This window comes from Microtus pennsylvanicus, chromosome 4 (genome assembly GCF_037038515.1).
Source record: "Microtus pennsylvanicus isolate mMicPen1 chromosome 4, mMicPen1.hap1, whole genome shotgun sequence".
NCBI classification, from domain to species: Eukaryota; Metazoa; Chordata; class Mammalia; order Rodentia; family Cricetidae; genus Microtus; species Microtus pennsylvanicus.
This window is the reverse complement of record NC_134582.1, coordinates 123,520,193-123,545,836: the sequence shown is the minus strand read 5'-3', so window position 1 is coordinate 123,545,836 and position 25,644 is coordinate 123,520,193. Positions and strand designations below refer to the sequence as shown.

General features: G+C 41.5%; 1 protein-coding gene across 1 annotated transcript in view; it reads right to left on the bottom strand.

The window, feature by feature from the left end:
* Window positions 1–25,370, bottom strand: part of Taf3 (TATA-box binding protein associated factor 3) — a 143,290-nt gene extending 117,920 nt beyond the window's left edge. Inside the window, exons 1-2 of the mRNA XM_075970354.1 lie at window positions 24,988–25,370; window positions 20,823–21,065 (exon numbers count right to left, since the gene is read on the bottom strand). Coding sequence (XP_075826469.1) covers window positions 20,823–21,065; window positions 24,988–25,153 — 409 coding nt within the window. The 5' untranslated portion in view covers window positions 25,154–25,370. The remainder of the gene's footprint in view (window positions 1–20,822; window positions 21,066–24,987) is intronic.
* Window positions 25,371–25,644: the final 274 nt, after the last annotated feature.

The following is a 25,644-nucleotide window of genomic DNA, read 5'->3' as shown; positions in this document are numbered from 1 at the left end:
GAATTAAGTAACTATATGTTATATATTAAACTCACAAATATCCTAAAATAAGTTCTCCTTTACGACACATCCAGCATGAATCAGTAACTGAGGAATTAAGGTTAGGTTTTTGGATTTTTGTTGGTGGTGATGGTTTGTTTTTTGTTTGTTTGTTTGTTTGTTTTAGTTTTTTGAGACAGAGTTTAGGTTAGGTAACTGAGCAGTCAGGATCAGAGTTGGTTAAAAACAAAGTGTGTCCAACAATAGGGAACCCCTGTGATGATAACTGTAGATCACCTGACAGACGTGATCTAGAATATTCCAGCACAGCAAATGTTAGACACAAAAAGAAAAAGTAAAATAACCAAGTCCAGATAATATAAAACCACTGGCATTATCACCCATTTCTTTGACAGCTTGTAAGTAAATGGACAAAAGAAGATGAGAATTTTGGGCCTGGAGAGATGGCTCAGAGGTTAAAAGCAGTGGCTTCTAGCTGCTCTACCAGAGGTCCTGCGTTCAATTCCTAGTGGCCACATGGTAGCTCACAACCATCCATAATGAGGTCTGGTGCCCTCTTCTGGTGAGTAGGCACACATGCATACAGAACACAGTATATATAATAAATAAATAAATCTTTAAAAATGTTGACTAATTAATAAACTGAATTTACGTGGCATTTTGGGAAAAAAAACAAAAAATACACACAAAAAAAGATGAGGATTTTATTACCACACTCTCCAAATTCTTTAGGAAAAGCCCTTGACACCCAGGCCAACCACTATCATAAAAGAGCAATTTTTTTACTATGGTATATAAGAAAGTAAAGTGATTTCATATTCCAATCTGTAATAAAGCAAAGCTCAAGTTAATATGCTTCCGTAGACATTCAATGCTATTTGTAATACATCTGCCACATAATCTCAAATTCCAGTCTTCCCCACTCTCGCCTTCCTACTCAAGTCATTCAAGTGACATAAGGTTCTGAGAAATCCCTAAGGTCAGAAGGGAAAAAAGGAATGTTGAAAAAAGAGCCATGGGTGTGATCCAGCTGGAAAGGAGTTCCCTAGGAAGGCAGGGAACGAACAGTAGGCTCCTAACTTCTCCAACGTTCTCCTATCGTTTTCTCTCTTGACCTTAACAAAACATCACCTAATATACTGAGGTAAATAGTCACATTAACAAGCAAAGAGAAAGTTAAGAGCTCTGCTTACATATTTATACCCGTGTGAAAGAAAAAAGTCATGATTTCCCTCAAATCAAAGTACAATTGCCCTTTCATGAAATAACTCTCAAATAGGATGATGAATTCAGGCAACATAAACTCAGAATGCCTTTTAAAAACTCTAGAGCAGGTCTGAGGAGAGTCGTCCACCAAGTAATACGCTATCCAGTGTCCACTCTAATGTTCCAAAGACTGGCCGGCACCAAGCCTTCCACTCTGGGAATAGCCACTGCGATCCCACAGGCATCCTGCCAAGTCCTCCTCGGGTTCAGAGAACCAGCTCCTGGCCACAGCACCTTAGGAGCAGTGCTACAACAGCTCCAGCCAGCTAATGGGGAAAGCACAGGCCTAGGCAGTGGAGAAAAGGCTTTAGAAATGAGCGGACAGCGTGGTGAAGACACTGAATTTGAATTTGTGTAAATTCTAGTTTTGCCTTCCTCTCCCTTCATAGACATTCATTTTAGGCAACAGCAAGATGCTTCCAATTCTATCACCTTAGAAACAGGGGGCTTACCTGCACTAATTGTTACTCCAACAAAGAGAAGATTGAATTCCAATTAAAAAGTAATTTCAAAAGGAACTTCAGAACACTGGAGAGTGTATTGTCCTTTTGGGAAGGGATGATAACATTGCTAACATAATATTTTAAATATACAGCACTATCTACCTTTCCTCCAGTAATAGAAAAGTTCAAGATGGCTCTTCGGTGTTATGATCTGAACTTTATGACTAGATATTCCTCTAAACCTAGCCATGCAAGCATACATGACAAAGAAAAAGATACGCTGTCTAGAGGAGGGAGGGGAGTTCACTAGATTTGTATAAAGTATGTTCAAAGTATATTACATTTTTATGAAGACATCTTTGTGAAGCCCAGTACCACATACAATGAATATGTGCCAACTAAAGATATTATTAAAAACTAGGAGATGAGCACATGGCTTTTGGAATAGACTTGTCACTTCACAAAAGACTCAGGCACATGTCGTTCAGTGGAGAGCATTTTTGGCTTCACTTTAAATCCCTTTTGAAAAAACTGAGTAACAGCCTGGGGTGGAAAGGTGGCAGTGTACACTCTTAATCGCAGCACTCAGAGGGCAGAGGCAGATGGGTCTCTCTGAGCTCAAGGCTGAAGGCCAGCCTGGTCTGCAAGAGCTAGTTCCAGGACAGGTTCCAAAGCTACAGAGAAACCCTGTCTTGAAAACAAAACAAAACAAAAAACACAAACTGAGTAACGGTTTTTCTCAGGTGTTTGTCTACTGTAAAATGTGCGACCCCCAGTGGTGTTCTGGGACAGTCTATGACTCAGTTGCATCAATAAAGCTGCCACCGCCAGGCTTGCAGTCCCCTCACCAATGGTGCATCGGGAACTCAGTGACAGAGGAAGTCCCAGTTCTACAATGATGGCCTTCCAGTAGAGGCTTGAAATTGGCCATGGGGTGGAGTGTGAGGAATCACAAACCACAGAAACGTCAACTCCTATGCTGACTCTGAAAACTGCAAGAAACTTATAGAAGAAACACGAAAAATGTAGACTAACTGAAGTGTGCTGTGTGTCCACAGCTGCTCCACTGAGGAGACATGCTTCTAGCATTCTCAGACTAGAGCTGATAGAGAGCCACTCACTCACGCCAGAACAAATAAGTGAAGTTCAACTAATATACAAGACATCAAACAGACTCAGGCCAAAATGACCCAATCTGTCAGTACCAATAATGGTATGTTACAGACCTGAGAGCTCAGTACAACTTAACTGAATTAACCAAACTTATATATCTTCCCATGTCCAGCACAACAGTGAACACACAGAGCTAACTGTCTGAGCCACACATTTCCTTCTAATTATCTACTGTGGCAGCTTAGGGCCACTGTTCTCCAGAAATCAACAGCAAATTTTAAATACAAATTATGGGGTTTGGAGAGATGTCTCATTGGTTAAGAGCAGTTGCTCTTCTTGCAGATGGTCTGGGTCTGATTTCCAGTGTCCACACAATGGCTCATAACCATCTCTACTACTAATTCCAGGGAAACTGACACCCTTTTCTAGCCTCTGTAGACACCAGGCACGCATATCCTACAATACATACACATATGTAGGCAAAACATCCAAACATATAAAAGAAAATTAAAAATCTTTAAAGATACAAACTATGAATATATGCAATATTCACTATTGACAGGAATTTCTTTGAGCTCCTAGCTATCCCTGCTGAGTTTTATATAGGGTATATTGTTTGTGTTTTAATAAATAAGCTTGCCTAAAGATCAGTGCAAAGACAATGGTAGCACACACCTTTAAGCCCAGCAACCTCTAGTCATAGAGGCTGGGTGGTGGTGATGCACACCTTTAATTCCAGCACTAAAGAGGAATATAAAATGGGAGGAGACAGGTCTCAGCTCAGTGTCAATCTGAGGATTCATGGAGGCAAGATCACCCATTTTCGGTCTGAGACAGAGGTAAGAACCAATGACTGCTTTGCTTTTTCTGATTTTCAGATTGAACCCCAATATCTGTCTCTGGGTTTCTATTATTCATGCTACATACTTGCTTCTTGTAAAACCGATGGTTCCTTCTGCTTACTCAGTTTCCAATTCCCCATTCAGGGGGCAAAGTCATTTATTTTAGCAATAGAATCAGTTACTGGATTCACTTGCTAGATGACAGTTCAAGTTTAGCAACTGCTTTGGGACATGGCACTATGCACACATGCTATTAACATTTTAGTTACATAAAGGATTCATAGAACATAATTTAAAAATATAGTACTATTTGTCATAAATTACCCCATATATGCAACTGATTGTTACAGAATATTTTGGCTGATATTTGCCAAGATTATGTATCAGTAGCCTACTATGTTTCCAACTGATGAATGAATGTAGTTCTGGCACAGATGTTGGTTTAGCCCAGAGAAGCAAGCTTTTACTTAGAGGTCCAGATGGTAACTATCATAGGCTTATGGGATACTCAGTATCTGTCCCACCTCCTCCTGACTGCCGAGGCAGCATCAAGGCTGCCACAGACAAAATGTACACAAACGGACAGAGCTGGGCTCCAATAAAGTTCAATCCACTGAACCAGGCACACTCTGCTGACCTCTGATTGAATTGGAGGCAAAATTAAGGATGGTGTATGTCAGTATTCCACTCGAGGTAAATGATGGGAACAGTGTCTTTGCTGCAGAATGCCGAAAGGAAATTCCTCGTAACTTACAACCAAAGAACTGCAGAAAAGACTCATTCTGGAGCCCAATATGCATTTTCAATATTTTCACCATCACTCTCTCACATCACGACAACCAGTAAAACAATAATCAAGCTATGATGTGGAGCACTTGCTCACTTCTGTGATGCAAATCCTTCCACTGTGGCCAGTTTCAACCTGAGGTAAGATGAGCAATTGAGAGCAGTTATGTAGCATTCTCACCAAACAGTATGGCAAGCTTTAGTAGAAACGAACTAAGATGTGATTGGTTTTGAGTATCTTGCTTTTAGTGTAACTTATTTAAGTTTATATGATTTTTAATGAACACTGTGTTTCACAACCAACCCACACACTTTCTGAAATCTTGATGGTATTCTTCATAGAACAGACAGCCTCTATATGTGAGTGGGAACCAGCTTCTGCAGACCACAAGCCCCATATGCCAGAGTCAGGACAATCTAAACATCAGTAACAACTGTGCTGTCCTGACACCCACCAAATTTCTTTTTCCTTTTTCTTTTCATTTTATTTTCTGAAATAGGCTATCTTTATGTAGCCCAGGTATACTGGAACTTACTTAGTAGACCAGGTTAGCTAGCCTTGAAATCAGGAGAGCTGCCCCGCCCCCGTCTCTTTAGTGCTGGAATGTGCCATTATAACCAGCTCCCATTAAATGTCTTTAAATCCATAGATTAGAATGATTTAAAAAAATAAAAAACAAGCCGGGCGATGGTGGCGCACGCCTTTAATCCCAGCACTCGGGAGGCAGAGGCAGGTGGATCTCTGTGAGTTCAAGACCAGCCTGGTCTACAGAGCTAGTTCCAGGACAGGCTCCAAAGCCACAGAGAAACCCTGTCTCGAAAAAAAAAAAAAGAAAAAGAAAAAGAAATAAATAAATAAATAAAAAACAACAACACGCGCCTGCTGTCCTTGCAGGTCAGAGAAGGGTGTCCGATCTGCTGAAACTAGAGTTATGGATGATTGTGAACCACCTTGTGGATAATGGGAACTGAACCCAAGTCCTCTGCATGAGCAACACATGCTGTTAACTACTGAGCCATCTCTCCAGCCCCCAACGTAATTTTAATGAACTCTTGTTCCCCATACCTTTCTTCTTTTTCCTTTATATGTTCTTCCTTTTTCCTACTGCATTTATTGTAAATATGCTATATAATTTATTTGTTATATGCTTATTATTTCCTGTTTGTTCCACCCATTAAAGTGTAAACACAAAAGTGGGGATTTTTTATGTTTTTGTACAAACTACTTTTGTATTTTCTGAGTTTGCAACAGTGTTTGATACATGAAATCAGAAAAAAAAAACATGCTGTAGGACCCCAGTTGAGAGAGAGAGAGAGAGAGAGAGAGAGAGAGAGAGAGAGAGAATAAACACCTCTTCTTCAGCCGTACAAAAGAATACCTGAGGCAGACCGGCTTTGTAAAGAAGAGGCTTGCTCAGTTCACAGTTTCTAGAGGTTCAGGTTCCAGATAATGCATGGGTGGAGAAGAACCTCGGGAGCACTTGTTCTGACTCTGCTGAGTATCCTAACAGCAGCTGATGTCACAATAGTAGGAGCCATGTGAGAGGAAGCTATTTTATCTTTATGTTCTGAGATTGCATCTCACATTGTAGTTCAGGCTAGCATCAAAATCATGATTCTGCTGCCTCATCCTCCTGGGTGGTGGGATATAGGTGTAGAATACCAAGCCCAGAAGAGAGTTACAACTTGAAATAGGAGGCCATAATTGGATTCAGCAGCCAGCTTCATTCCTAACAACTCACTCAAAAGAGCTTAAGTTCCCAAGAGAGCTAACTCTATTCCTTCTGAGGGCAGTATCCCAAATGAATTAAAGAACTCTCACTAGCCCCATCTCTTAAGATCCCGCATCACTACACTGGGAACCAAGCTTTCAACCCATAAACATTTTGTGTATGTGAGGGGGGGAAGACCCATTCAAACCACAGCCTACCATAGGATGAATACGTGCAAAGTACCTCGAGACACTTCACTGACACAAGTCTGGGAAAACTGGGAACTAAAACCTCAAAGTTAAACTTTTCCCTCCAAGACAGGGTCTTACAGCATAGCCTTATTCTGTAGACCAGGCTGGCCTCAAACTCACAGAGATCAGTCTGTCTCTGCCTCCCAGTGCTGGTATCTTGACTTGAGCCATCACCACCCAGCTAAACCTTTATCTCTAAATATTACAAAATATACTGCAAGGCTGGTTTGTGTTATCATGTGCGTTAGCATCAGGCTTAGTTTTATGTGTGCTGTGGATTTTGCCTCCCATAAATTGACAAGAGCAGTTTTTCATCGGTACCAGAATGAAGGGAGGGAGAGCAGCACTTCCTCACTCCGGAAAGATAATCAGAAGATTTCTACCTTTAATACACACACATCACCGAGGACAGAAAAACACTAAGTGCTGCTGCTGACTGAACAACTCACCCTGCGCTGGCTAGAAGGGTGCTATGAGGAGATGACGGGGCTCCACACTTGAAGTGAGACCTGCAGCTGTTCCTTCATTGGATCTCTTAACCAGTCTTGTAGACCCTGGTCCATTCCACACGCTTTACTCGTGAATATCACTCATAGGAACAAATTCTAACTACAAAAATGAGCCAGGATATAAGAAAAAGGGTTTCGGAGCTAAACTGCTTCAATTCAAACCTCAGATTCCCCCACCAGTTACTAAGGTGTAACCTTAAAAGGTATCATCCCTACACCTCATTTTGCTCACCTATAAAATAAAACTGTAGTAGTTTTTTCCCAGTTACTGTCAGAAAATACGAAAGAAACTGCAGTGTGAAAGAGTTTATTTTTAGCTCAAAGGACAGTCCGCAGTGACAGACGTCTTGGGGAACTGGCCACACTGCATCTGCTCAAGATGACCCAGTGTTTGTCTCCCTCCCTTTCAGTCAGTCCAGCCCAAGAATCAGTCCTACCCACTATGAAGAGGCCCTTCCCACATCAACAGAGGCAAAGTAATCTCCCATGTACATGCCCAAAGGCCCACTGCTCAGGTGACTCTAGACACTGTGGAGTTGACAATTAACACATTATTACAAACGTGGTTAACATTTACTTTTAAATGGCTATTACAAAGAACAAATAATTTTGTGTGAGCCAAGCTTGGTGGCACAGGTCAGTAATCCTAGCTATTCAGGAGACTATGCAGGAGGGTTATAAATTTAAGAGCTGCATGAGCTGTAGAGTGAGGTCAAAGCCAATCTCGGTAAGTTAGTAAGAGACTATCTCAAAACAAAATATAAATGAGCTAATGGCTCAGTGGGTAAAACGAGCTTGCCATACAATCGTGAGGCCCTGAGTTAGAATCCCAGAACCCATGTAACAGCTGAATATGGTGGGGACATCATTTGAGCGCTCCCACAGCAAGATGAGACACACACAGGAGGATGTCCGGAGGCATTTCTTTCATTCCCAGAAGTAAACATCTTTCATTCCCAGAAGCGAACAGGAAGAAATCCTGTCTCAAACGGAAAGAGATCCTGTCTCAAACAGGTAGAAAGCATAGATTGACTCCTGAGGCTGTGTGCTCGCGCTCGCTCTCGCTCTCTCTCTCTCTCTCTCTCTCTCTCTCTCTCTCTCTCTCTCTCTCTCTCTCTCTCTCTCTCTCACACACACACACACACACACACACACACACACGAGGGTTGGGGATAGCCCTCAGTAGTAAAGCATGGCCCTGCATGCAAGCAGCCTTAGGTGTAATCCCTCATCAGGTGTGATGAAGTTCTATTTCAGCTGCTGTAGTAGGTTCAGGAAAGATTCCCAGGACTGTGTATGGGGAGGGTGAGTTTTACTGAATTTTTAAATAGGGAAAAAGTAAATACAGATAAAATAAGTAAATGAAGGGTTAGTGCGCAGAAACCCTTGGATGCATTTATGGTACTTCAGTCAGGGGCACACAGATGCTGTTGTCTTTTTTATTTTTATTTAAAAGTTTTCTTTTCATTTTACATACCAATCACTGTTCCCCCTCCCCTCTTCCCTCCTCCACCTCCCTACCCAGTCCCCCAAACACTCCTCAGAAAGAGTAAGGCCTCCCATAGGAAGTCAACAAAGTCTGGCATATTGGGGGCTGGAGAGATGGCTCAACGGTTAAGAGCATTGCCTGCTCTTCCAAAGGTCCTGAGTTCAATTCCCAGCAATCACATGGTGGCTAACAACCATCTGTAATGAGGTCTGGTGCCCTCTTCTGGCCTTCACGCAGAAAGAATATTGTATACATAATAAGTAAATAAATAAATAAACAAACAAACAAACATAAATATTTGGGGCTGGAGAGATGGCTCAGAGGTTAAGAGCATTGCCTGCTCTTCCAAAGGTCCTGAGTTCAATTCCCAACAACCACATGGTGGCTCACAACCATCTGTAATGAGGTCTGGTGCCCTCTTCTGGCTTGCAGGCATACACACAGACAGAACATTGTATTCATAATAAATAAATAAAATATTTAAAAAATTAAAAAAAAAAAGTCTGGCATATCAACTTGAGGCAGGACCAAGCCCCTCCTGCAACCCTGTATCGAGGCTGACAAGGTTCCCACCATAGGGACCGGGCTCCAAAAAGCCAGTGCAGTCACTGGAGATAAATCCTGCTCTCACTGCCAGTGGCCCCACAAACTGCCCAAGTCACACAACTGTCACCCACATTCAGAGGACCTAGTTCGGTCCTATACAGGTTCCCCAGCTGTCAGTCCAGAGTCAGTGAGCACCCATTAGCTCGGGTCAGCTGTCTCTGGTCCTCAACAGATGCTGTTTTTACAGATAACATTTCTTCAAACCCAGAATCCAGCCTCTTGCCCCTCGAGGTCTAAATCTAACCCACCATGTTTTATTCTTGTTACTACTAAGACACAGAAAGAGAAAATTGAAAAAGAAAAGCTTTAAAAGAACTCTGCTATGAAACATTTGTTGAAAACTACAAACAAGTTCGCTAACAGACTGCATTTTTGTGGGCTTGCCGACGCTGGATATTAACAAGAACTGTTGAATGCGCCACATAGACATGGAAAGGTACAGAACTGAACGGCATTCATTTTCCCACAGTATTTTCTATAACACCACAGAGACAGTCAAGCCATCCCTTCCTTCTCAACAAAGCCAGCTTTAATAAAAATGCATGCACCAACAACTTCATTTGAACTTGAAGAAATCCTTCAAATGCGAAACTAAGTCCATCCCTGTTTCATATTTAATTTGCAACAGGATATCTGGCAGTTGTCAAGGGGCCTGGCAAGGCTTGTTAGCTGGTGACTGGATGCCTGCTGAGACGGGCTCCACACACAGGTAGTACTCAATTGTAGACAAAATCTTCTGACCTACCTCTCATGCTCCTTTAAAGTTAATCTGAACACAGTGTGCATGAAAGGAAATGAGAAATGAGCTTTTCTCCTTTACCACAGTGCTGGGACTTCCTGAGTTTTCACTCCACTGACGACTGCTCCAGAGCTACCTTTTTTTTTTTTCTATTCCCAGTTGTGTCTGTCAGCCACAATTAGGGCTGGACACTGCAGAGAGGTGCTAAATTGCAACAATACCATTAGATCTGACAAGTCTGGTTTTTCCTTTCTCACTTTAACCCTCCCTATGTTAGGAAACACAGTCCTTGCCATTTAGCAAATGGATCTGATGTAATCTTTACATTTTAAAATTCATTTTGTGTATAATTTATAGAAGCACGTATAAAAGACAAAGAAAACAATTTTATTAGAGATTTTACTACAAGGCTGGAAAGGGATGGCCCAATGGTTAAGAGCACTTGCTGCTCTTGTGGGGGACCACAGTTCAGTTCTCAGCATCCTAATAAGGCAACTGATAATAGCCTGTAACTTCAGCTCCAGGAGATCCAATGCCCTCTTCAGATCTCAAACTGTACCTGTGCACACATGTGCACACACACAATATTTTTAAAAATCAACAAAATAATGTTTTACTATAAAATATATTAACCATTACTATGTAAATACTGTTGTATAAAGTATTTTCATACTGTTACATACCTTTTCAAAGAAAGAAAATTTAGGTTCTTGTCCTAAGCGTCTTCCTGTATGATAAAATCTTTCTTGATGAATAAAAGAGACTATACTTGTATGTTCCTACAAATAAAAAAATTTTTTTAAAAATGGCTGTGTATAGAGCCACTTGGAATAGATGAGACACTGTCTCATGAGAAAAAAGAAAAGAAAAAACATAAAAGCAGAAAACTTCAATAAATCATCTACTAAATCAGAAGGCTCAGCTGAGGATGAAATGAATGAATACCATGTGTTAATGGAGCTGTGACTGTTTCACACAGGGATGGCCTGTCGTGTGGCCATTTACAATAGTGGCTGGAGAGACTATCCAGCAACACAGAACTATATTCTTTACCTGTATCTTAGAGACCTCTCAACCTCCACTTTAAATCTGCGTGGCTAATTCCTTAGGTATATATGCTCAAATATTTACTAAGTAAGCATTCCAGACAAAATTACCCAACGTACTTGCGTAACTCCATAAGATTACGTATCTCAAATACAATCTTCCATCTACAGCTGATCATGACTAACTGGTCCACTTCAGTCCATTTTATACATTTACCGTAAACCTAGGACTCACAACTACCCAGCAGCCAGACAATAGTCAGTGGCTAGTACAGAATAGGTGTGAATTAATCACATGGAAAATCATATCTGCTAAGCTACACTAAAATGGGCACTGCACACACATGTGTATGTAAACTTATAGACGTATATAGGACCTCAAAGACATTAAAATTACATCAATGGCCACAATTCTAGCCAGGGTCAGGGGTGCTAAAATTTTCATTAGTTCCTACCTTTTAAGTTAAAGCTTGAAAAACAAATGACCCTGTCTCCAAAAATGTTTACTCTAGGCTACCAGGGGGAAAAAGAGACTTTGACATGCATTTAGTGAGAGCACTGGAATGTGGCCCAATCCCACATTCATTGTGGCTCTGTAAACTGACACAACTCTTTTTGAAACCAGAGTATAAGATGTGTCTTTGACCCAAGAACTCCTGAGAATTTGTCATAAGGAAATAATATAAAAGAAGAATGTACACGAGGAGCTATGCTGTGAAGCCGAGACATTTTAAAATAAGGAAAATGCCCAAAGATATGAGACTAGCTACGTAAATCAGGGTATATTGTTCAAAATGCACAAAAAATAAAGGAATACATGGACACAATAAACACCACACATATGTGGAATCTATGAAGGGAAGAGACACAGCTCCAGTCACTCAAATACTCTGTCATAAAGCAGGAAAGAGGAGCTGCATAAATAAGGAAGTCTGCTGCTTTAGCATGGGAGAAATAAGTCTAATGTGTCCTTTGCTGGAACTTGGGTGATAATGTTTAAAAATAAGGCATATAAGGAACAGAAGAAAACAATGGATAGTAATTTTAAGCTTTGGAAAGGCAACTTGACTTCTGAAAAGACGAGGAATCTGTTCTAGATGCAGATGTTTCCTCAAGGTGGACACAAATACAACAGATTTACATGTCATCATCCCAGCAAACTCCAAAGAGCTAAGTGGGAAAATGGAAATAAGAAGGTCTAAAAAGCCGTGAATAAACAGCTGACGTTGCTTGTACTCACAATCTCTAAAACATTCTGGTCTTTGATAGGGTACTCATTGATATTAACAAGAAAGGAAAGGGTGCCACCTACTGAACTGCAGTCACCACCACACTAGAAAAGGGAAAATATCTTCTTCCTTACACTACAGTGCATTACAGCTCCAATGAGAATAAAACAAGTAAGAACATCACTAGCAATATCAGTACATACCTAAACTTTATGTTTTTTTGGGTTTTTTTTTTTTTTTTTGGTTTTTCGAGACAGGGTTTCTCTGTGGTTTGGGATCCTGTCCTGAAACTAGCTCTGTAGACCAGGCTGGTCTCGAACTCACAGAGATCTGCCTGCCTCTGCCTCCCGAGTGCTGGGATTAAAGGCGTGCACCACCATTGCCCGGCAACTTTATGTTTTGTACATATAACATTTTATTAAAAATTGTTAGTTGAGCCTGGCAGTGGTGGCACACACCTTTAATCCCAGTACAAGGGGAGGAAGAGGCTGGTGAATCTCTATGAGCTCGAGGCCAGCCTGGTCAACAGAGCAAGTTCCAGGCATCCAGGGCTACATAGAGAAACTCAGTCTCAAAAAACAAAAACAAAAATATCAAACACACAAACAAACAAAAGTTGTTAGTTGTTAGTTGAAACTAAGTCTGATGAAATGAGGGGAAAGTGTGTACCTTACACATAGGGTATTGCAATATACAATGCACCAACTGCCAAAATTTAATTAGCACCATAACAAAACTTGTCATAGAGTGAAATAAAGCAAGAACAACAAAGAGAGACAGAAAGAGAGAGGCAAAGACAGAGTACAGCAGGGACAAGAGGAGAGGCAAAGAGCAAGAAGCATTACCTATTTCCCTCCTATGGTAAAATAAGATGTAAATTATATTTAAATATTTCTAAATAAAAATATCTTAACTATATTCTTGGGTTTCAAAAAACTAAAAAATATAAAAGAAACAATTTCTAAAAATAAGCCTATTATTACAAACCAGTGAAAAGCAAATATGGAAAGTAAAAATACATTTGCACAGTTCTCCATTTTTCTTACAGGACTAACTTACCTTCCCAAAACCAAGTCACTCTCTGGTCTGTGGAAGTGGAAGTGCAAAGAAGCTTCTGTGGAAGAGATGAAGTAGAATTCCCTCGGGCAGAATGCAGAGGAACCCCCCAAGCAGAAGTAAACTAAGCCCTACTATGTGCTTCATTTACACGGTGTTGTTATTCCCGGGTTAGAAAGACTCAGGGGGAGACTAATCACAGATATACTTGCTGCATTGTGGTCTTGAAGCTATGTGTTATGTAAATCATCATACCCACTATAGATTTTCAGGAAAAATAATGTAAATGGGAGTTTATTTTCAGAAAAACACACCCAAGACCTACAGTATGATAACCTATGTCATTCAATTAAAATCCCAAGAAAGTAATTATCCCCCAATTTACCAGATCAAATAATTTTCCCAGTTCTATCATAATTATTTCCATTTACCAGGTCTATCATATTTGAGAGAGAAAAAACAATAACTTTGCACTGTCCTGTTGCAATAAATACCAAGCTATCAATCAGGACGGCAAATATCACGTGGCAACAGCAGATACTATAGCATCAGATGCAAATGTAGTTAGGTAAATTGAAACTTTAACCCCCAAACCTCAAGATTAACACCTAATCTTCTGTAACAAAACTGATTTCAGACTTTTAGCGATTTCTGCTTACGAACTGAAAGAGCCAGACCCAGTGGCATACACCAGTGTCCTAGTACTCAGGCAATGGAGGTAGAAAGATTTCAAGTTCAGGCTAGCCTTGGTTACCTGGTGAGACCCTACCTCAGAAAAACAACAGAAACAATGTGAGGTCATTGTCCCAGTGAGAGCAGGGCCATCTTTAAATACTTCACTAAACCAAGAGATGAATGAGAGAACCTGGGTCCCAGTGGATGTCTGGCACATGGAAGACAGTCAGTCGTCCAGATCTTCACCCATCTGCAGTACAGCAATCATATCTGCTGTTCATAACAAACACCTTTGCCTGCCTTGGGCCCAAGGTCCTTGGCATATTGCATAATCTTAAACTCTATCTGACTCCTATCTTTACAAAAAGCATAAAAGGTGTCAGAATATCCTCTTACTATAAACTTGAATTCAACATCTGGCCAATTTCTTTAAGGTCTGGGTAGTTACATATCTGATCACCCACAGTCTCCCAACTATGAAATCTTGGCTCTCCTGTGTAGTGAATTCTATAGAACAACTCTATAACCAAATCTTATTTATGAAACATCCTCCAACTGTGCTCTTTCCTATGATCATTCTCCTTTCCTAGGATAGCTACAAGGAGGTCTATTAGGTCTTTAGGGGTACCACATCCCTGGACGCCTCCCCACTCAACAATACCAGCATTTACCAACTGAACCATCTTACCCCACACACTTTAAAAAACAAAATCCATCCATATCCTTCATCTTTATTGTTCACTAAGTTAAAAACCCCAATGTTTACAGTTTGGGCACAAACTTTGCTTTCCATCAATGGTTCCAAATTATAATTTCACGTAATACGTAGACTTTAATCTTTTAAGAGCACTAGAAAAGCTAACTTGAAGGGAAAGGAAAGAGCCAGGTAAAAACCTAGGAAACAGGAATGGAAAAGTTACAATATTGGGGGACATTACACAAAAGCAACAGAAGAGGGCGCACTGTGAAGATGGAGAAACTACCTTGAACCTCCGAGAAGGTCAAAGCTATAGGCATCCTTGACAAACAATGGTTCAGCTTAGGATTTTTGGAAGTGATGATGGCAAAGGAGGCATTGTACTTCGAGGTTCAGATGTTCAACAGATGCTGGGCAAAGTCAAGAAGTCCCACGCCCAGGTCACTGAATAAACAGGGAATTTTCTTCAGGAGCTCTGAGACTATACATACATTTTAATTTATGATATGTTCAAGTTATAATATGTTCATGAGGATGTAACTCCACAGTAATTCAAAGGCATATCTGTAGCCACTCTTAGAATTTTTTAAGCAAAAGGTGATTAAATACCAAAAACAACACCTCAACTCAAACAACAGACACTCAAAAAATGGCCAACAAGATGGAAACCGTAAGAAAGCAGCTCAATGACCTGGCAGTGTATACACAGCACAGCTTTCTCTACATGTGGATATGACAGTGTGTGCGAACAAAACAATAAAGAATGTATTTACCTGCTTTAGTAATCATAAATGACAGTACTCTGATATAAGAAATGAGCAATTATAGAATATTCTAATGCTATGATCTTCATTATCCCTGAGAACTGGGACTGTTAGTTTAGATAAAATCCCTATAGTTCTGATCTTAAACTAGAGATATCTGTATGACTGCAACGGGTATCTCTAAGAGATACATGGATATTAACATATACATTTAAATGTGCTCAACATCATTAATCTTTAAGGAAATACAAACTGAACTCACATTATCTCACACTAGTTAAGAAAGGCTATTACCAGACAGATAATGCAAAGGTGTGGCAATGATGTGTGAGAAGGCAACTCTCGTACACTGTTAGTGGGGACTCCTTAGACCTGGAGCTCAAGACCAGCCTAGGCAATGAAGAGAGACCCCATCTCAAATAAGAAAGTAAAACAGAGCTCAGAAGTTAAGGCCACTTGCATCCACATAGCAGCTTATAACTGTTCATATCCCTAGCTCCAGGGAATCTGGTGACATCTATAGGGACTGGGCACTCATGCATACATACACACAGGCAGTAAACACCCATACACATAAAATAAAAATTAAAATAAATAAATGTAGCAGTTCCCTTTTAAATGTTTTGACTTCTTTTTTCTTTCTTTTTTCTGCCCCAACCCTTGGTTTTTTGAAACAGGTTCTCTGGGTAGCCCTGGCTGTCCTGAAATTCACTGTAGACCAGGCTGACCTTGAACTCAAAGATCTGCCTGGGTCTGCCTCCCAAGTGTTGGGACTAAAGGCATGATGCACCACCATATCCAGTTAAATTTATGGTTTCTAATGAAAAAAATTTAAGTGAGATCATTTTGCTTCAAATAATCCAGAAAAGAAACTCCAATATTTCTTTTTTACTCATGTATTTTCACTACTTACTATAAAACTGATATTTTAACTAAAGTTATTTGGCAGCATTTAAATACGATAACCATAACTTTATAAGAATTTTATTACATGGCCAGGTGGTGGTAACTCACCTTTAATCCCAGTACTTGGGAGGCAAAGGCAAGCAGATCTCTGTGAGTTCAACGCCAGCCTGGTCTACAAGAGCTAGTTCTAGGACAGATTCCAAAGAAACCCTGTCTCAAAAAACAAACAAGCAAACAAAAAAAGAATTTTATGACATCAAATAAAAGTAAAGGAAAACAAATCCATGTTTTCCTGGGTCCAAATTTCTTGCCTCTTATTCATTTGTTCTAACCACTATGCTATACCTTAGTCTCATAAATCCAGTTCTCCCCCCTCCCCTTTGTTTTTTCGAGACAGGATTTCTCTGTTTAGCTCTGACTGTCTTAGAACTCATACAGATCCGCCAGCCTCCGCCTCCTGAGTGATAGTATTAAAGGTGTGTACCATCAATGCCCTGCATAAATCCAATTCTTTTTTTTTTTGCCAAATTCTTTTTATTTCTTAATTAATTCTTGTTTAATTTTTATTTTTTATTGAGCTATACATTTCTCTCCCCTCCCCTCCCTTTCTTTCCCTCTCCTTCTACCCACTCCTGTGACCCCAATGCTCCCAATTTGCTCAGGAGATGTCTTTTTCTCCTTCCTATGTAGATCCATGTATGTCTCTCTTAGGGTCCTCTTTGTTGTCTAGGTTCTCTAGGGTTGTGGATAAGTCCAATTCTTAAAAGAACCCTTCCTCCTTAAATTATAAAGCAACTTAACTATTAAGTAGGCAGTCTTATGGGTAGTAGATAAGAAAACTGCAAAAATGTTCAACTTAGAAAGTTTAAAAGGTACAATGAACGTGGGCTTAAGTTTTGAAGCTAATAAAGATACCTGCAATCCCAGTGCCAGAGAAAGTTATTTACCAGTTTAAGGCCAGCCTGGGCTACATACTGAAGCTCATGCTTACTTGGGCTATAGTATAACAACCCTAACTACATCAAAGAAAACAGGAAAGACCAACCCCCAAAACAAACAAACAAAGCAACTACAAGGAGGGAGGGAGCGGGTTGGTGGACAATTCCAGATCAGCCACATGCCATACACATGACAATATATGTAAAATCTTGGTTGTTAACTTAGCCTCTCTCTATCTTATTCACTAATATAACACTCATGATCACATCATTTTAAAAACCAATGATGAGCCAGGTGGTGGTGGCACACACCTTTAATCCCAGCACTGCAGAGGCAGAGGCAGGTGGATCTCTGAGTTTAAGGCTAAATAAATAAAGAGAAATAGAGAGAAATTTTTTTAAAAATTGATGTACTGATTACTAATATATTAGCATCATTTTTTAAGTTTCTTCCTCTAATTCCTTGTTTCTTCTCAGCATTTGAGTTTCATCCATGTTTTCAGAACACAAGTACAAATTTGGGGTACTGCTAAGTACACTAGGAGATAAAAACTTCACAGAAATACATGGGTTCATTTTCACAAGATGAAAGGACATGTCATGGATTCTTAGTACTATCTTCACAAAGATATCTTGGATATTTAAGTAACCACATTTATTGACACCAATAATAAAAAAATTCCAGGACCACCAGACTCAGCCTTTAGGAGACAATAGAATTCTAGTCAATCCAATTATTATCTGGTCACTGTCCCACCCCGAAATCCTTCATTAATATTAGTACTTAAATGCACTAGTTACATTTTAAAAGTAAATAATTTCCGTTTAAAGCAGATACAACAAAAGTAGCTTTCTAAGGTAAAAAAAAAAAAATTATCACTAAACAATAAAGGCTTTAAAAAGAACTGCATCGAAGTAAGATTTTCCCAACAGTAAATAAAGGTCATAAACACAGATGATCAGAGGCAGAGATGAGTAGCATGCTCATTGGCAGTGGTGGAGGTATAGCCTAGACTCACAGTCTGAGAGAACAGCGCTGGCGCAGAGGAAAGAGAGCAGGGACTTCTGAGAGGTCTGGCAGAACAGATGATGCCTCGCTCCATCACGAACACCCACCGATGGATCTACCACTCTCAGCCCTGTACCACTAACTCCTGACTCTGGTCAGTATCCTCCACAAGACTTTTTTTCCCCAAGATCTTGAAGAGAAAGTGCTGAGCTAGTAAACACAGTCTGTCTCATAACAGGCTCAGACCAGAGAATGATGATAACTTTAAAAGTTACAGTGAAGGGGAGACAGACAGTCCAGCGGGTGGGTGTGCTTGCTGGGCAGGAACAAGTACCTAAGCCTGGATACCCAGCACCCTGTAAAACGCTGGGTAAAACATGCACACGGGTAACCCTAGTACTATGGGCTGCAGGGGAAAAAAGAGGATCACTGGCCGGTCAGGCCAGTCAAAACCCAGCAAACTCCAGTGCAGTGTAAAGCCATGCCTCAGTAAGGGAATAAGGCAGACACTGAAAAGCAGGACATCTGACATCTTCCTCTGGCTTCCTCAGGCATGCACATGCCCGCACCCCAATTCTAACCATATTCAATACATCACACCACCTCCCAAGAAAGGAAAGCTTACGCCACATACTTTCCTTGTCTACCATGACGACTGCCTATATGAATTGGCTTCGTTTTCAGAACAACGCATTACAGCCCCAGTACTTCTCAGGGGAACACACTGCACACTAGAGCCGGGGCCTAGCAGCAACCCATCAGTCCACAAGAAGCTCTACAACTCCAATGCTTGTCCAGCTTTCAGATAGGCAGCATGACCACATGAATTGTAAAATACCTTACTCCAAGCTTAAGCCTAGTCCATGAAACAAGCACCTAATACTTCAAAGGCTAGGGGAACACGAGATATACAAATCGAACTGTAAGAAACTGCAGCTTTGGTCATTCCTGGCTGGAAGGTGAATGATGCCAGCTGCTTTGGAAAAGTAGTATGGTTTCTCAAAAATGAGATATACACTAGAGTAGCAGATATGGCTCAGCAGGTTAGGGAGCTAGTTGTTAAGCCTGATGACCTGGCTTTGATGCCCAGGACCCACAAAATTGAAGGAAAGAACCAATACTGATCTTTACACACATGCTGTGGTCTCTCTCTCTCTCTCTCTCTCTCTCTCTCTCTCTCTCTCTCTCTCTCTAACACACACACACACACACACACACAAATAAAATATAATAAAGTAAAACTTAACATGTGGATGGGTTGCTCAGCGGAGAAGCATGTGCAAACCCCAGCACTCAACCAAGCAAGATTCTGTATTCTACATTTCATTCAAACACAGCATGTCCATTTCTGGGTGTACACACAAGAAACCTGAAGGCACGGACATAGACAAGGATTTACACTCCATGCTCACATGGTCCTAACAGCCTTACTCACAGAAAGCAGAGGTAAAAACAACCGAGTTCTATTAAGGTGCTGAAATAGATGTGGAATATGCAAATGTCACACTACCCAGCCTTAAAAACAGGATAATGCACCAGGCATGGTAGTGCCTAACTTTAATCCCAGCACTCCAGAAGGTGGAGATAGAAGGATCTATGAGTCCAAGTTCAGCCTGGTCTATACAGTGAGTTCCAGGACAGCCAGAACTATGTCTCAATAAGCAAAAGCAAAAACAAAACAAACAGGACAATTTTAACCCACGAACACTGGAGACAAAGCGTAAAGACATTATGCTATGTGATAGGCCACTCACAAAGTATAAACACTGCATGAGTCCATGCATAGGACATTTAACCACTTCTAGTGGTACAGTTCTGTGGGTACCGAGTATATTCACATTCTCATGAAACCATCACCACCATCAATCTCTACAATGTATTGTCTTCCCAAACACAGACTGTTCTCATTAATCACCATTCCTTACTTCGCCCCATCCTTAGTAAATATGATTCAGTTTCTGTCTCTGTGAATCTGTTTAGCCTGTAAACCAACTAGCCTTCCTTCCAGCCAGTCAGCTGCTTGCCTGCCTGCCTGCCTGCCTTCTTTTCTTTGAGACAGGGTCTCACGTAGGCCTCGCTGGCCCCAACTCACCTTGTAGCCTCGGATGACCTTGAATTTCTGACCCTCCTTCTTTTACCTCCCGAGTACTGGCATTATAAGCACGTGCCATCACACCTGATCTTATACAGCACTTGGGGTTGAACTCAAAGCTTCCTATACAAGAAAGCACTCTACCAACTGAGCTACAGCTCCATCCTCTGTATAATCAAAAGTTCTAAATGGCCCAGAGGAAATTGTTTCTACTCATCCTGAGAGGGAAAAAAAAGGACAAAACAAGAGAGCCAGGCCTCATATCAGCAAGTGCTCACAATGCACTCATTATCCCCATGCATACAGTGGTGCATTCAGCTCTTCAGTAATCAAATAACAGGAGGAGAGGAGATACCTAAGTTTCTTTTTTGTTTCAAAGGTCTTCTAACTTGTGTAATACATGTACCAAGAAGATTCTGTGTGGTCACACTCTGTTCTCGCCTATCTACACGTTACAAAGGACCTTGATCACGCCATGACTGCCTGATAACACCAACCACAAGCATGTCCAGAAGGGTTAGAATAATCTGTAAATCACTTTAAAACGCAGAGACTGAACTTGTAGGATGTCCGTCCTAGTAGAGTATGAGAAGCTAAGGAGACGAAAACCCCATCAAAGCAGTCACTAATGCAGGACGATTAAAGGGCACAAACCTTCTTGAGAAGACACGATGGGCGGCAGGTAATCGGGAATGTAGTCTTTTCTTTCCTCTGCATCTTTACTTCCAGGTTGAGGAAACTGAAGGACATTGTTCTTGCTAACAGGAAATGAAGGAATTTGATGTGGGAAGGTGACAGGTTCAATATTATGAATATAGTCCTCTAGTTCATGCAGATTAACCCCCATAAGTTGGAAAGCTTCACCAACATCATCCAAAATGGGGTCTGTTCGGCCATCTGAAACAAAGTCAAAAACAAATCATATCACTGGAAAGAAAAATCCACGATTAATTTTCAAAATATTAAAAATATAGAAAATACACAATTTGAAATGAAATATATTACTTATTTAAACCCTAGTTACAGGAAAAAATTTTTAGATTTTAAACAGAATATCACATTGTTTAAATAATACAAAGCTGACTGCCAAGCATGGTACACACCTTTAGTCCCAGCACTCAAGAGACAGGCAGAGAGCTCTGTGAGTTTGAGGCCAACCTTGTATATATATAACAAATTCAAGGACAGCCAGAGGTATGTAGAGAACTGCCCTATCCACCCCTCCCCCCCAAAAAACAAGCAAACAAATAACAACAGAAAAACCCAAATACTTTCAGTGATGCACAAAAAAGAAAACTAATACTCATTCTTCTCTTACTAAATAATAAACATGCATTTCACTTCTTCTCATTAAAGTCTTTGATGTAAAAACAGAACCACCTTAAATTCTACATGTTTCATAGTCTCAGTATAAAGAAATTCTGTTGCTCTCCAGACCCCCTTTCCTTGCCAAAGAGTTCAGATAATTTTTTTTCCTCAACACTGTATTTTTACTATAACTCTATCAGTAAAAAATGGTCTCCTGCCTACTAGGTGTGGCCTTTAATCCCAGCACTAGAGACAGAGGCAGGTAGATCTCTGAGTTTAAAACTAGCCTGGTCTACAGAGCGAGTTTCATTAAGAGACAGGGCTACACAGAGAAACCCTGTCTCAAAAAACCAAACAGAAGAATGGTCTCCTTTATCCTCGGAAGACATTACAGCAACCCAGTGGATTCTGGAACCATGAACAGTACCAAAGTCATGTAAACTACAGTTTTTGCCTATGTATAGCTTAACTATGTTAGATTTTAATTTATACATTAGGCACAATGGAACATTATAACCAATGCCAAAACAGAAAAATTGTGATATACTCTTTAAAGTGATTTAAGGTTTATGAATTGCTTATTTTTATAATGTAATGTCCATGAATAGGGTAGCTAAAAAGTTATTATGATGTGGCTCAACATGAGTGATTTGTTGAGACAAGCTCTAGATATAGTATTCACTGACACAGAATTCATTATGTAGCACAGGTCAGTCTCAAACTCACAGTGATCCTCCTGTCTCAACCTTCTGGGTGCACAGGAGTGAACCAAAGCTCAAGGGAGCTTTGGAAGGTAAAAGGAAGATAAAGCAGGGCTGTGGCTTCAAGTGCTACCGACTTGACATGTCACTGGCAGAACAACTTTCTTAGAATACCCTTTCCCAGGACACAGACTGATCGTATTCATATTCTGCATAAATTCTAATGTTCTAACCAATTGGAGCACACTGACTGTATTTGTATTACCCTAAAGTGGGGCCAAAATAATATAGACACTCAGGAAATAGTTGTCCAGTAAATGAATGAATCGTCTACAACCCTACAATCTATAACTGTCTACTTAAATAAGCATTTCTAACAAGTCACCAAACCCAAATGGAAAATAATGAACCTGACAATCATATTCTCATAAAGGAGGGGAGACTGGAGGGATGAGGAAAAGAAAACTATTCAGAAAAAGATGGGTATTTGAGAAAATGGTTCACATCAGATGTCATGGCCCACGCCTTTAATATCAGCACTTATGAGGCAGAAACAAGTGGATCTCTGTGAGTTTGAGGCCAGTCTGGTCTACAAAGAGTTCTGGGACAGTTGAGACTATGTAGAAAGACCCAAAAATAAAACACAATAGAAAAAGAAAGAGGTTCACAGTAAAGCACAATGATCCCTTGGCCACTTTGGAAAGCTTAAATTCATGACTACTTTGACATAAACGGTACCTATGTATTCAGGGGATATTTTGAAAACCATAAAGGTACACAACATTTAGCTCAAGAACTAGGTATCAAAATGTAATTTATCTTAAACATAACAGTAACAATATACTCAAGATCTGTGGAAGAGGATCTTGAAGGCAAAGAAGCAAAGGCTAGAAAATCATACTGCATGGCATATTTTTAAGGTGCCAATGAATGAATGCCACTGTGGAATTCCCTGGGTAGGAAAATAAGCACAACAAAACAATGCATTTTAGGAACTCATTCAGTAAGTAGCTACTATTTGTAGACTATCCATTCATTTACTAGACAACTGTTTCCTGAGTTTCTATACTATTTTGGCCACACCCTAGGTTAATACTAATACAATCAGGATGCTCCAATCAGCACATTAGATACTTATGCAAAGTATGAATATAATTTATTTGTCTCCTGGGAAAGGGTACATACGCACACACACACACACACACACACACACACACACACACACACACCACACAATTAGAAAGCAAGATGACAAGCAGCGCATGAGAAACATGCAGAGGATTATGACAGCTGATAACACAAATTCCCCAGAGCAAGTGATAAGTAAATCTCAAAATGTAAGTGGTACTGCTGGTGGACCAGAAGGACAGTCAGTAAAACAAGGCATGAATGGGAGTGGGGAGCTTCAAATGTGCTGGAAAAGGCAGGCACCACAGCATGGTTGCAGATTAGTAGTTAGGCTGACAGAAGATAAGAAAAAAATACGAGCTCACAAAGGGAACTGTGGATTGCTAAGATTTTTAGAAGGTAGCAAACGGAACATGATCGAAATACTTTTTAAAGGATGATTGACAGGATGTGATTTTTATCATGGACAGGATCTGATTTATGTTGGGATCTGATTATTTTGATAGGAATGGCATTTGGAGTCTTAAAAGTACAAAGAGTCTATAGGTCTTAATTTAGCAGACCAAAGTACTTTATAAAACACATTAATTCTACAACTTACTACCTTAAAAGCTGTATGTGGGCTGAGTGGTGATAGCGCATGCCTTTAATCCCAGCACTTGGGAGGCAAAGGCAGGTGAATCTCTGTAAATTTGAGGTCAGCCTGCTCTCTACAGAGCTAGTCCCAGGACAGTCAAGCCTACACTGAGAAACCCTGTCTCGAAACCGCTGCGTCCCCTACCCCCATCATATCACGCAATTTAAATGAATGGTGTAACTCCCAATACAACACACACAAACACACACGCATGACTTCACACTTCAATAAAAATGATCTATAGTTTCTTAGAGACGTTTACAATTATTAAATACTCCCCGGCTAAAGATACTATTGGGCATTCAGTTAAAAGCCAGTAGCTATGCAGCCCTGATGACCCGGGAAACCTTGCAAATCACCTATAATAGCTCCCCTCACACTTGGCTCAATACTGACATAAGGGCATAAAGGAGGGACTCCGTGCGTAACTAAGATGCTAGTCAAAGTTATTCAGTGACATCGACAAAGCTGGCCTTGAAAAGTAGCCAGCGGAGATGCTGTCTGTGAAACGAACAGATGAGAGAAAACGAGAGGCGACGACCCTGACTGAGCAGAGCTGTCAACGAGTCTATAGTTAGGAGCTCCAGAATGGCCAGCCTTGTAAGAAACGGCCGGTAGACGGAGCGCCTGTGACAAGTACTTGTAGTAGTTTGCGGGCAAGGGAGGCAGAAGACCAAGGTGAGCGAGGTGGAGAGCATTCAGGGGTGGCTCTGGCCGCAGCCGACCCGAGACAATGAGAGAGCGCGCAGCTCCACGGCAGGACCAGGAGAGGTGAGTGGGTGTAGAGATGCAGGCAGGGACCCTGCTTCCCGGCCGGTGGCGGGAAGTTAGCGGATGAGGAAGAGGCACTTAAAGGATGACTGGAGTTCGCAGGAGACGGTGGAAGCCCAGGACCATCGGAGTCTTAGAGGATCGCCCATCCCGAAGCCGGATTCGGAACGCCACCCCTGGAGGGGACGCCCAAAGGGGCCCGAGGGGGGAAGCGGAGGTGTCACTCGTGACCGGCTTGGAGGCAGCCCTCCCGCAAGCCAGCCCCAGTACTCACAGAGTTCAGAGTAGCGATGGCAGCCTCGGCCCAGCTGCTGCAGATAGCGCTGCAGGACGTCGGTGAGGAGGTGGCAGGCACTGAGCTGCACCGAGTCCCAGCCCAGCGCCTGGCAGATCTGCGCCACCGAGACCCTCAACAACGACCTGGAGTAACTCTCGCACATCCCGCTGCGTGGACGCCACCGCAGCCCTTTGCTGCCACTGCTCTCCAGCCCCGCCGCCTCGTCTCAGCAGAGCCCCCGATTCATTCTCTGGGGGCCCCGAGCCGGGGAAATCGTCCCCTCTCCGGCCCCGGGCGACCACCTCAAAGCCTCAGCAGCACGGAGCGCGCCAGCCTGAGAGCCGCCATTTTGGACTCGCTCCGCCTCTCGCTGGACGGCCGCCGGGGCGAGGCAGCACAAGCAGAATGCCGAGAGGGAGGAGGCGCAGGCTCCGCCCCGTGGGAGCGGAGCGATAGTCTCGAGATCGACGCTAGGGCCTGGAGGGCCTGGAAGCCGGCCGGAAGCCGAGCGACTGGGCGCAGGTGGAGTCAGCGCCTCCTTGACAACAGGTGTCACGGTCCTTCTCTCCTGGGTGGCGGCAAAGTAAGAGGGCAACGTCGGTGTGTCCACGGGCAGACCAGGGAGACGCTGCGCGACCCTGGACTAGGAAAGAA